This window comes from Podarcis erhardii, assembly GCF_964252035.2.
Source record: "Podarcis erhardii genome assembly, chromosome: 5".
NCBI lineage: Eukaryota > Metazoa > Chordata > Lepidosauria > Squamata > Lacertidae > Podarcis > Podarcis erhardii.
In genome coordinates this window covers 47940915-47953760 of record NC_138509.1, presented here as the reverse complement: position 1 = coordinate 47953760, position 12846 = coordinate 47940915, and the positions used below count along the sequence as shown (strand labels likewise).

Below are 12846 nucleotides of genomic sequence, written 5' to 3'. Positions count from 1 at the left end.
ACCACTTAGATGTTTTCTTAAAACCAAGCAGTAAATACATTTTGTTAAATTAAGCAAGCGCGCGCGCGCGCGCACACACACACACACACACATATATATATATATATATATATATATATATATATATATACACATATGTGTGTATGTGTGTGTGTTTAAAAACACAAAGCTTGGCATTGTTCAGAAACAGAATGAACATGTTTCTGGCTGTGGCTTCAGTCATTTTTAAATAAATTTAAAAAATAAAAGAAAGGGGGAAACATTTATACTAGATGGAGAAGAGTACATAAAGAAAACGCAGATGGTTCATATCATTTGCACAAGACTAGAAAAATAACCAAGGTACTTAAACAGAACTTCAGTAAAGAAATGGAAGAGAAATGGAAGCCTACAGCTTGTGGTTATCAAGGAGAAAGCTTAACCACAGGCCCAATTTCGAAGACATGTTAAGCCAAACCTTGGTTTAGCTCAGTGTGGCACAAGAGTACCAAAGACCAGCGAGGTGAAAAATGACTATGAGCTCCTGTCCGAGAGCCATATGCTTATGCAAACAAGGCTACTGTTTGATGTGCAAACAAGGGCACTGTGCTATTGGGTTTCTCAACCAAGGAAGGGTTGACCACTGATCTAAAGAGAAGTTGCAATGGAGTGTCTCACCCTCTGGGATTGCTCATGCCTTTGCATTTAGAAAGCCTTGCTGACCTTTTATGCATTCCGGCTCCTAGTGGATGACATATTCCCATTTCCCTAAGCACAGAAATTGGGGTCCAATGAAACCCATGTAGGACTTTTCTACCTGCACAGACATTCATTACCATTAGTACTCCCTGCACCAGATGGATTGCTGATCCGAAAAGTCTTTCAATTTGGGGGGCAGCTTTTCAGGGTGTGGGAGAAATACTATTAGGATGCTTTACAGCCTCTCAGTCACATGATGTCCCTTGGATCCCAGCTAACCTTTTATGCATGCCTCTTCCTCTTAGCTTTCCGAAAGCGCCAGCATTGGTTAATCAGCTGAGAAGCCATGGGCATGCTGCCAGATATACAATCTCGGAACATGATACAAACAGATTTGTCCACTTGGGATGTAAATGCAATTAATGTGAAAATTGTTTTAGTGATTTGTAAGCCAAATCCTGTATGAGATTATCTGATTTTATAGTGATAAACACAGGGCTTGAAAGGTAGTGAGGGGAGAAGCTGGGCCATTATTATTAGCTTGTGAATTGTGTGGGTTCAGGACATGATTGCATTTTGAACGGTTTTGCCGTTCAATACTTTTGGGGTCTTTGTACAGCTGTACAAGGCATAGAAGCTGAGATGCAAATGCCTTCCTGTTAGAAATGCTGCTTTGTATCTCAATAATTCTTTAATCTTACTGAAGCCTCCCATCTTCCCTTTGCCGTGATTGTAAATTATGACAACCGAGATAAGACTTCAGGTCTCCTAACCTTTTAAACATAGTTCTTTTTATCTGTGCGACTTTATTCTTCAGAATAGGTTCAGAAGGGTGGTGGGGAAGAAATGTTAAGATGCTATAAACATTCTTGGCTGTTCATGGTTTCAAGAGGCAAAATGACCTGTAGTCAGATAGTATCTAAATGGACAGGAAATTGGATGAAAGGGTTCTGCAAACCCCTTTGTATTCTGTTTTATGAGCATATAATTAGTTCATCCCTGTACAGTTAGGGTATTGGAAGAGCTGCAATCATGCTTTTTCACAGTCCATGGATTTCTCATCTGAAGTATTGTTATCTTAAAAGTTTATTTCACAGTTGCCATTTAACGACACGAATCCAATTGCATTGCTGTACTCTTAAAGCATCCTGAGATAGTCAAATAGCAGCCGCTGAGTCCCTGCTCATATCCCACAAGCCCTTCTGAGCGACACAATAAGTGCATACTGTCTCGTTGTCCTCGGGTTGAAAATGCTTGTGGGAATACCACAGAATTTGCCACATCAGAGAAGGAGTCGGTTTTCATGCTCTGAGTTGAAGATGGTATTACTTCAATAAGGACACTGTGAAGGCCAAGGCAAACATTAGTCATGTGATATAGGCCCTGCCATGACAGAATCTGGCCAAAAGCAATGACGTAATTAATGTAAAATTTTCACGTTTGGATGTACAGACTGTGATCATTGTAGGAGCATCCAAATGACAGACGATTGCTAATGTGCAGGTCCTTTTGGACCCGGAAAAGGGAAGAACAAGGGCGGGGCAGAATGGGCCAGGGCACACTCTGCCGATGGCTGGGACCAGAACCCCCATACTGTCAGAGCTGCCTCAAGGTCCCAGCTCACAGAGGACCAACGCCAGGTCGTCGTTATGTACAAAAGTCTTTATTAAAGTTCAGTTTCCATTTCAAAGCCGCAGCGCGCAGCTCTACGTCTTAAACCCTAGACCGTCGAAGTTCCGTCTGAATCTCCTCCCCCTTGACACCAGTTTAAGATTCTAGCCCTGCTCCACCTCTTCCTCTGCTCTCTCCTCCGCTGGGTCCTCCTGCCCGCTGAGGCATTCCCCTTTCTGGACTCTTCTGACGCTGAGTCGCCTGACTCCTCCCCCTGCCTCCGGCGGGCTTTAGGACCTGGTTCCCAATCCTCGTTCTCTGCTGTCCCGCGCGCCTGTACATTTGAACTTGGTTCTCGCGCCAACCCAGTGACCTTCCTCCTGACCGTTACACTGCTTCTATCACTGCTTCCCTCTTCCGGGATGCTGGCTGGACCTGACCTCCCCTCCATTGCCTGACTCCCCGATGGAGGCGTGGTCAGCCCTGACTCATCTTCCCTCCCTGCTGGGGGAGACGCTGGCCCCGATATCTGGGACTCTTCCCCCCCACTACGCTCTGGTGGGGAAGCTGGTCCTGATCTCCAACTGCTGCTCTGGGAGTCCCCGCTGGCCCCTTGCTTCTGGAGTGTCCCCCTTGGGACCCCCCTTGCCCTGGCCACCGGCGCCCCCTTCTGTGAATCTTCCGATTCGCTGGAGAGGCTCATGGAATCTCTCGGGCCACTGTCATCTTCTCCTACGCTGCCCTCCGATTCTTCCCCTTCGCTCTCCCTTTCCTCCCTTCCCTGTGCTTCTGCTCCTGAGCCCCTGACACATACGAAATGGTAATCCCCTGTAATATGTAAAGGGGTTGGGCAAGTGGCGGTAGAGTGGCTCCACTTCCTTTTTGGACATAATAATTTCTGGTTCATTTCTGAAAGCACTGCAGTGCTCCTGTGCAACATTCAGTTCACCACGGGGGCATAAGAAGCTACCATTAAAGAGAGTCAAACCATGAGTCCATTTGGTTCAGTGCTGTCTACACTGGCTGACAACGGGACTCTCGGAATGTCGGATACGAGTCTTTCTCAGCTCTTACATGAAGATGTCAGAGACAAAACTTGAACCTTGCATGTAAGGCATGTGTTCTGTCTCTGAGATTGCGGTCATTTCCTGCAAACCTTATGTGTGAGACAATTGGGGAAGGGGGCATGCCTCAAAACGCACATCAGTATTAACAAACAATAAATTGAGAAGAAAGGGAAGTGAGGCCCTGGGGATTCTTCAAAAGATGCTACAGACAATTAGTAATCCTCATGAATGGGTTGACTTACCCAGTGGGCAGAGTCACTCAGAGAAGAGTTAGACTGCATTCAAACAGCACTTTATTCAATTTTCTCAACATTTTCTTAGCTGAAATTTTCTATGTTTTGTGTGATCATTCACACGATGTAGAAGGCATCTGATATGGGAGATGCATATATTGTTTTTGTAGTTGGGGTCTGTTCCAGGATAGGAGGCCAATGCAGGCTGGGCAGATCCTTCACCACAATGTTCACCAAAGCTAGGTAAGCACACCTTTGCCAGGTAACAACTGTGTTTCGGGAAGGACAGGATTTCTGCCTGGCACCTCTCCAAGGTAATCTGACCAGTACCATCCAGTTGTTGTCTAGGTGACAGACAAAACAATAGACACAACTATGACAGCTTTGCTGACTGCCAAAATTCAGCTCTGCCCTTTTAAAATGGAAACCAGAAATGTCAAGCTGTCTGAAACTGTGGCCAGAATAGGCCAGGTGCAAGGTGAAGGCATGCAGAAATGTGGAAATAACACAAAGATAATTTCTACAGCCTAGATAAAGCAGGTAAAACATTCCTTAGGTCAAAGGAACCCACTTAAAAAATAAATGTGCATCTTTAATAATGAGAGGTCCACCAGTCTTTGGCTATTCATCAAACGTGTCTTCTGAAGAATTTTTGTTGCACAAGCTAGACAAATGGTATTATTTTGACTGAGGAGATCCCTTTCAAATGTAAGCTCAGCCTTTTGGCCAACTATTCTCACAAAGGCCTAGTCTGAATGGAAGAAGAACCCACAAACATTTGAAACTATCCTGCATTAAAATATTCCTGGAGTATCTTGATGTATGTACAGGGCAATGCCTTGTCCTTCAATTTGTGTGTGTGTGTGTGTGTGTGTGTGTGTGAGAGAGAGAGAGAGAGAGAGAAGAGGGAGAGGGGAGAGTGTGTATTTGCATGAAACATTTGTTTAATAACCTAACAAAATGTTAATCTCTAACATTATCAGACTGTGTTTGGAAACCTTCCAATTGTTCTCTTGGTTGTTAGAATGCAGCAATCCTGCTCTAAACATTTCCCAACTAGAAAACACAGCAGCTAATCCTTTCTCATTTTCTTTTCCAGGCAGAATATGAAGTTACTCCGGATGAAAAACTAGGAGAGAAAGGCAAAGAAATTGTGATGAAATACCTCATCCCAGAGGTAAGGAAACACCTGAAAAGGTAGTGCTAAAAAATGCAGCAGGACAGCTGCAAGCAAGGTTCTTGTTCTATTGTCTAGCAGTTCCTGTCAAAATAACATGCAAAGAACAAGATCAAGGCCTAAATTCGCTAAATTCAGGAAAATTGCGGGGTAAACCCTTCTGGAATTGCATCGTCTCAAATGGAATCTCATGGCTGAACGGATACTGGTGTACCACACCAACATTTCTTGCAAAAACCAGCATGTACAGACCATCAAAAAGGAGTTGGGGAAATCAAACATAGTGGCAAGACTAAAATTTATTAGAAGATCCCAATGAATTTCAAGCATATGACTTCACAGCAGTCATGGCTGTCAATGAATAAACCCTGTTTTCTAGGCGTGTGGATTCTGGTAAGAGTAAAGAGGGCTTGTTTCTACACACAATTTAGGGTTTTCCGTCATCTCCTCTGGTGGCGTTTGGACCTGCTGTCTCCGTACTGTTGTTCCATGCAGCCAGCTTGTGTTCTGTACCGCGCACATTGGAAGGTGTTAAACGTATCTTCTGTTTTCCGAGAACACAGTTAAAGATACCCTGCCTTTCGAAAAGTAAACACATAGCAAGAAACAGCCCCTGTAAATGCACCCTGAGAGCCTGACATTAAAACAAGTGGGAAGCCAGGTATTCAGACTTGTCTTTAAAGAACAGTAATTCCTGTTTTTGAACTACTGGCTTATGTCAAAAGTACATTCCCTTCACATGAAGAGTTATATTGAGCACTGTTGCCTCCTACTGGTGGTCAAGCCGTCTTCATAGAATCATAGAATTGTAGAGTTGGAAGGGACCATGAGGGTCATCTAGTCCAGCCCCCTGCAATGCAGGAATCTTTTGCTCCAGGTGGGACTCAAGGCCATGACCCTAAGATTAAGAGTCTCGTGCACTACTGGCTGAGCTCGTCGTCATAGATTCTGACAGTTACTTTCCCTCAAGACTGAGGCAATTTCTTATTATTCTTGCGTGGGGAGATACTTGGCCAAAATCCTTTTATTTTCCCCACATTCAGCGGTTACTAACTTCCTTTCACTCTGGATTAGGGGTCATTAAACTTGAGTTGGCTCGAACAATTGGAGTTGTTTGTTGGAATATGACAGCATTTGTCAATCTTTGATGCTTGTATTGGACTGCATGTGCTGTGTGGTGTATCCACTAGATGGCAACCGTAGCAGGACACAGAAACTCATAGATCTGGTTAGGTTGCAACTGGATGGAATAAACATCATTGGGTTTCTTGTACATTCAGCGCCTTCCCTCAGCCTCCCTGCGAGATTATCTGCCACTATGCAGTAAGTGCTCTCAACCTTGAGTATGTGAATTATCCTACTTTTCCAAAAAGAGTTACGGGGCCCCGGCATCATTGCTTAGATTCTTTCACTGCGGAAACACGTTTGACCCTGGGAACAACATGTTACGCTTTTTAAAAAGTGTCCCATTTAAAATTTAAGTGATACAACATGCTCTGGCAGGAGAAAAGGCAGATTTTTGCTTTGTTTTGTTTAGTCAACAGTTTTCCTACCATAAATTTTTCATTGGTTTACGTTTTCTCTCGGGGAGCTCTTTGGAACCTGTTTTTACTTACTTAGTCTGGTTAATATCAAGTACATGAGAATGTGATGCCACTGTTGCTGCTGCCCATTCAGAATCAGTTCTAAACCTGGTCAGGTTTTTGTCTTGCCTAGGTGGCATTCGACTCCACACCAGAAGCTTGTAAACTGATGAGTGCTAATAGTTGAAAGGGCCACTGTTTTGTAAGGAAAAATGAGGCTTTCCTTCCATTTTTTCAGATACCATAGTTCACTCAGTTTGATTTCTCTTGAACTTTGGAAACAAGTGCTGCATGCTGAGTGATATCCTGGAGGTAATAAAAGCTGGTAAGCACCACTAAGTAGTGCTGGCAAATGTGGTGTATCATTCTCATACACATTACCAAACAATGCTTTTTCACTAATACAGTTCTCACGTTCTCAGTGTTCCTTGCATTAAAGACTCAGATTTCTCAACCTTTACTTTTAAACAGCACCGTCCTACGCGTGCTTGCTTAGAAGTAAGTCCCACTGAGTTCTGTGAGGTTTACTTCCCAGTAAGTGTGTGGATTGCAGTCTAAAGCTCTTAATAGAAAATTCACTACATTTCCCCCCATTTTAGTGTCATCCTACGTATGTACGTAAGGAAAGTCAGACATGCTGGATATGAAAAAGAGAAAACAAATTTCAGATCTTTTTAGTGGTTCAGGACCAACATTCTTAGTTATGTTTGCTACATCTGTGAAAGCAAAAAATAAAATAAAATGCAGTGTCTATGGGCTTCTTCATAGAGATGCTAAAAAACTGTTCTTTGTTTTCCTCTGTAAGTAACAAACTTTAACTTGGAACATTACTGTAAGAAGAGCTTTGTGTGTGAATTTTCAACATGACACATCTTTTTGAAAGATGGTTGATTTCTAAGTTCATAGCAAATATTTGGTTCAGATCTGCTCCCACGTATTAATAGCTTCAGTGCTGTCATCTTAAACTGTAGCCCAGCTGCTGTGTGTAGCAGAAGTTGCTTTGGAGAGAAAGTTCACTGCAAAATAAAAGTTAACCTCACAAGTCTCGTTTTGTCCCCCTCACACTACCATACACTTGGCAGAAAGCAAAGAAACTGTATTTCAGAAATACACCATCTGATCCAAATATAACAAGCTTTGGAAAACTGTACCCAATAATTTAAAGAAGTGAATGCTCTCAGACAAATTTTGGGAGCTCATATCCTTGTAATAGCCGTAGTAGTGAAAAATTCTTAAGTCCCGGCATTTTCTAAGCAGCTGCTATAGAACCATTGGTTCAAATAATTCTGATCAGGCTCTAACCTAACTCAAACTGGAGGAAAAAGAGGGATATGGAGAAAGTAGCCTACTGTACAAAAGTAGTTTGTACAATAATTGATGTTATTTGTTCCATCCAGTTTTTCCTCTCACCTGGCCCACCAATGCCATGTGGCCCTCAGAAGATGGCTCGAAGGATATGTGGCCCTTGGGCTCCAAAGGGTTTCCTATCTCTTTTCAGGGCTTGAGATTCCTCCAAGTTCCTTCTAATAGCATTATCAAAATGGAGTGGTGTTTTTTTTGTCTAGATAAAGCAGATGGTTCCCCCCCTCTCCATTGCTACTGTGGATAAAAGGTGGGATTTTTTTGTGGACAACAATTCATACTGCTCAGGGTGAGAGCCTGGGTGGATTGGGAAGCAGGGAGAGAAAGGTGTTAAGTTGCTCAAAAGCCACAGGGTGAGTTAAGTTGGCACAGAATGGGACCTTCTTTGAAAGAGGGACAGATGAGGAGAGAATGGGTTCCCATAAGTGAAAAACAGGATGGGAACTGTTGCTAAAGCCAGTGATTGTTTGGTTGTTTATTCTGTTTAAATCTGTTTCAGTACCTTGTGTTTGTTTTCACCTAGTTATTCGGCTACACTGGAAATTTCAACATGTTGTTATTGTAGTTTTGCTTGTTTACCTTATGACAGAATTGTTAAATTATCGTTTATTGGACCTGTTTATGTGATTTTGTGGGTTTTTCATATTGTTTTTCTATGCCTCGTTCTTTCTTTTTTATTATTTCTTTGTTCCTTGCTCTGGGATTCCATAAAGAACGGGCTATAAATAATTTATATGCAAATCAATCAATCAAACAAACATTCCTTTAGGAAAGCAACAAAATACTGAGATGGGTGATTTAATTCACAAATAATTTGGAGGTAATAATCCATGTGTGAGCCCAGACCAGACCTGGGTTCCTTTGGGATAAAGAGTGAGGCCATGAAGTTAACTTGTTAAATGAATGTTGCCCTTCTGCCTATTTTTCATTGTCCGTCTTTCATTATCCTGGCAGAAAAGGTGATGCCCATACTCGTGAGCCTTTCTCTCTGTATGATTTCCAGAGAGGGGTTCTAATAATTCTTTGTGCAAAGGCCACTTTTGCGCTTTCATTGTTCCATTGTGGTGGGGCTCTGCAGTTGTTCGTTCTGCTTTGAGAGTTAAAACAAAAAGAACTCTCATTGGATGAGGGCAGAAAACACAATCTCTCCCACAGACAATGTTCCCAGTGATTCACATCTGCTCAGAAGTAAGTCCCATTTGAGTTCAAGGTAAGTGGGTATAGAATTTCAGCCTCAGTTGTTTTGGCTTGGCCTTGAGGTCCATGGACTCTTGTCAGAAAAAGAAATTTTGGAGCACACTTGAGGAAACATGAACAATATTAAAAAGCAAATGTGCAGCAAGTACTGAGGGAGACAAGCCACATTCGGATGATCATGTCTTATATTGATTATCCAAAATACAAATGTTCTGTTTCGCCCACGCATGCACCCCTTCACCCCTATCTTTGCCGAAGCCAGGAAGCCTCTAATTAATCACATTTCCCTCTTTTGTCCAAGCTGGGAAAGTGTGGTTGCCAGCTTGGGATCAGTCAGGTTATTAAACTGTGGTTTGAAATAACTTTGTAGCCAGGATGGGGCAAATGGCACATACCCACCCACCAGGATGTACGTGTGTTTGTGTGTGTGTGTGTGTGTGTGTGAGAGAGAGAGAGAGAGAGAGAGAGAGAGAGAGAGAGACGATTTGTTTTTCTGACTTGTGACATGGTAGATGTCCATGTTTAAATGGTGGCCTCCATTTAAAGAACGGCAATTTGTTTTAATAAGGAGCAATTGCAAAATAGGACCCTCTGAAAAATCCAGTAAATAAGACAGGGCAGGTGCACAACAAAAGGCTTATCAGGAAGTGCCCCACACCCAAAAGTCTGTTTACTCAAGACTTTTCCTGATTGAAGATGGATTTTTCATTACAGTGGTACCACTGGTTGCGAACGGGATCCATTCTGGAGCGCCGTTCACAACATGAAAAGAGCGCAACTCGCAGCGGCACATCTGCGCACGCGCAGGTTGCAATTTGCCACTTCTGTGCATTCACGTGATGTCATTTTGCGCTTCTGCACATGCGTGAGTGGCGAAACCCGGAAGTAACCCTTTCCGGTACTTCCGGGTCACCACGGGACCTAACCTGAAAGAACGTAACATGAAGCAAATGTAACATGAGGTATGACTGTATTACAATCACCCTATAATTGCTTCAGTGGGGGGGGGGGAGTCTGTATGGTGGCATAACTCTTGAAGAGTTAAATATTAGACCTTTATGTTATGAGGTAGATTTAGGCTCTGTTTTTCAGTTTCCATTTCAGTTGTGTTCTCTGCCCAGCTAGCATAAATAAAAAAGCATGTTTGTTTGCTTATTCTGCGGAGTTTGTTTATTCTGCAGTTGTTAACGGTGAATAGAGCAGAATTGGGTACTTATTGCTAAAGGGTGAAATAAAATGCTTTGGGGGAAATAGCTACCCTAAGTTATCCTTTACTCTTTTAAAGCACTCACTTTACTATGGCTAGCTGTCTGAGTGTCCAGTGTAACTCAGGCCTAATTTCTAACTTACCCAATGTGTACAGCTCAGCATGAGGTCTTTTCAAGATTTCTGGGCATAAAAATCAACCCAGGAACTGGTTTAAAAAAATCCAATTGCTTACCATAATTAGTTTCCAACCACTTACTTAGCCCTTTATATAGCAATGAGTTAAACATTTCCCCCTTGATTGTCCGTCAGGAAAGAAAATCTCAAGGTCAGACACACAACAAACACACCTGAAAGTACTTTCTCTCTGCCCTTCCCTAAACTTGTAGCTTGTACAAGTCTGTTTTTCTGCTGGAATCTAAAACCGAGATACCTAATCCAGCATCAAAGCCATGCTGATACTCAATTTCCTGTTCACTTGACCTTTACAGAGTCCATTGTGTAAGTTAACACTCACGGCATGGAGGAGAAGTGAAGAAGATTGCTGTGTTTCCATTCCACCGGCCCTCACACCCTTTCCCCTCAGGGAGAAGGGAGGATTGGCTGGCACTGTGCACCTCCCCCTCAAAAATGCCCCAACCGGAACAGAGGTGCCAGTTTGCCCCCAAGATTGACAGGGGGCCCGGCATGTGTGTGACATCTAGCACGCGATGCACACCGTCTGGAGGAGGCTGAGCACTCTGGAGAGCTGCATGCCAGGCCCCTTCAAGATTGAGGGGGCCCCAGTCCCCTGCTAACAAATATTGAGGGGGCCAAGGGATCTTCTCTCCCCTAGGGTTGGTATGCTTGCCTAGAAATGTGGCTGCCGCACCAAACATAGTAGACTCACTACTGTTTTATTATTTATTGAATCCTGGCTTGTTCTGGAGTCTGTGATCAGACAAAATGGGGATACATGTCCACTTTGGAAGAAAAGTGGGAAACAGAAGCTTAATGGTTGGATCTTGTCCTCCATAAATGGAGGAGCAAAGGGGCTATGTATGCAGGTCAAAAGCTTTTACTAGCTCAGTTTATTATTGCCCAAACCAGGCCAGAACAAGAGCACCACTGGAAAGAATGCTGTGCATTCACCCACAGTGTAGACTTACTCAGGAAGCTTGGCTTGTGTACAGGCCTGTGAGAGGGTGATGCTGGGAATTCAAGTTAGAAAATGTCAAAAGCATCCTTTTCCTGCTTTTGTATTCTCACCGTTTCAGCAAATCCACTTTGGGTTTCAGATTTAGCTTCTGTTGTGGAATCAAATCTGGGGGGCCGTGGGAGAGAGTTGAATGCGGTTATAGCTGAACTGGCTGCACTGCCATTTCCCCTTTCTTCTCTCCGTTTTCCCCTTGGCTGTAATAGACCAGGAGAAATGCCTGCATCCGTCCCGCAATGCCACTATGTTCTGCCTCCCCCGCTAGCCCGTCTGGGTGAAAGCTACCATCCCTGGTTCACCTAAATCATTAGCTCATTATCTCCTCTCTCCCCCCCCCCCCCAGCATAACTGCTTGTGATCCATTGTCTGAAAGATGCTATACAAAAGCAAATTGATTGGAAATTGCTGTTAAGACGCTCTATGTGCCATTAGGGCTTATATTTGGACTCAGCTGGGTACTAAAAACATTGCTGAATAGCGGGGCTAATGTGCACTGTTATTGCCATTAATGTACTTTACAGATTCTGAAGAATAACAACTGCAGCAGCTTTATGATCTGAATTCCTGTTTGTTATCCTTCTCTTCAGGAAATGCACATAATAATGGAAAGGTTTGCAGGAGGTGAGCAGGACGAGTGTATCATTGGAATCTACCCAGAAGAAAGAGGGCAAGGGGGGAGAAACAAGCAGTTTGCTCAGTAAAATTGTTCCCTTTGTTTTTCAAAACAATGATAGGGTGACGAAGGAAGGACCTACTCTTAGAAAGGGGAAATTACCTTATGCTTTCAACTGGTACGGCAGCTGAGGAGTGCATAAATGCTTTGTTTCTCTCGAGGGTTGTAGAGAGAGGGGAGAACATTACAGCCATATTAATCAAAGGGTTGCCTTTCTTTTGTGTATCTTGCGAACACGCGGAAATGTACTGTTGGTTACGTCAGTGGTAATGGTGGGTTGTAGGCAACCATGTCTGTGCACAAGCAGAACAGATGCCCGCTTGTGCAAAAGAACTTGATCACCTCTCCCCTCACCAAATCTGCTTTGGAGGGACACACACACCCAGAAAGGTTTGTGGCGGCGCTTCAGGTGGAGCTGAGGAAAGGGAAGTTCCATTGCACCAGCAGGAATCTGCTCACACAACACTGAATGCAGCCCCTTAATTTTGATCAGGCAAAAAAAAGTTAATTGCAGCAATGGTGTACTGGGGAGGAAAGCAAACCTAGGTTTTGAGAGCTTTTGGGTGTGCAGCTCTGAATGCCACCCAACCTCTGTAGCACGCTTGTGTCACTTCTCAGTGCTGACGTAGCTGCCACATCTGTCCTGACATCTCCGCTTCTGCTTGTGAGCAGCACCCTGCAAAACATCAGCTGCTGTTTTAAATATCACGGTAAACTGCCTTGATGTGGATTAAGTGGTGATGTTCAGAAAGCGCATGCTCTGCTTATGGACAGACCCGGAGTCTAGGCATCTGCTCTTAATTATCCCCCCCCCCAAAAAAAGTAGTAGTTATAATAATTGCTGTGTTGCACATCCTGACGTTT

At 43.5% G+C, this 12846-nt stretch overlaps 1 protein-coding gene across 2 annotated transcripts in view; it reads left to right on the top strand.

The window, feature by feature from the left end:
• The window catches only part of GRK5 (G protein-coupled receptor kinase 5), a 153455-nt gene that overhangs the window by 85852 nt on the left and 54757 nt on the right, over positions 1 to 12846 (top strand). For both annotated transcript variants that reach the window (XM_081863732.1, XM_081863731.1), the window contains exon 4: positions 4689 to 4766. In XM_081863732.1, coding sequence (XP_081719858.1) covers positions 4689 to 4766 — 78 coding nt within the window. The remainder of the gene's footprint in view (positions 1 to 4688; positions 4767 to 12846) is intronic.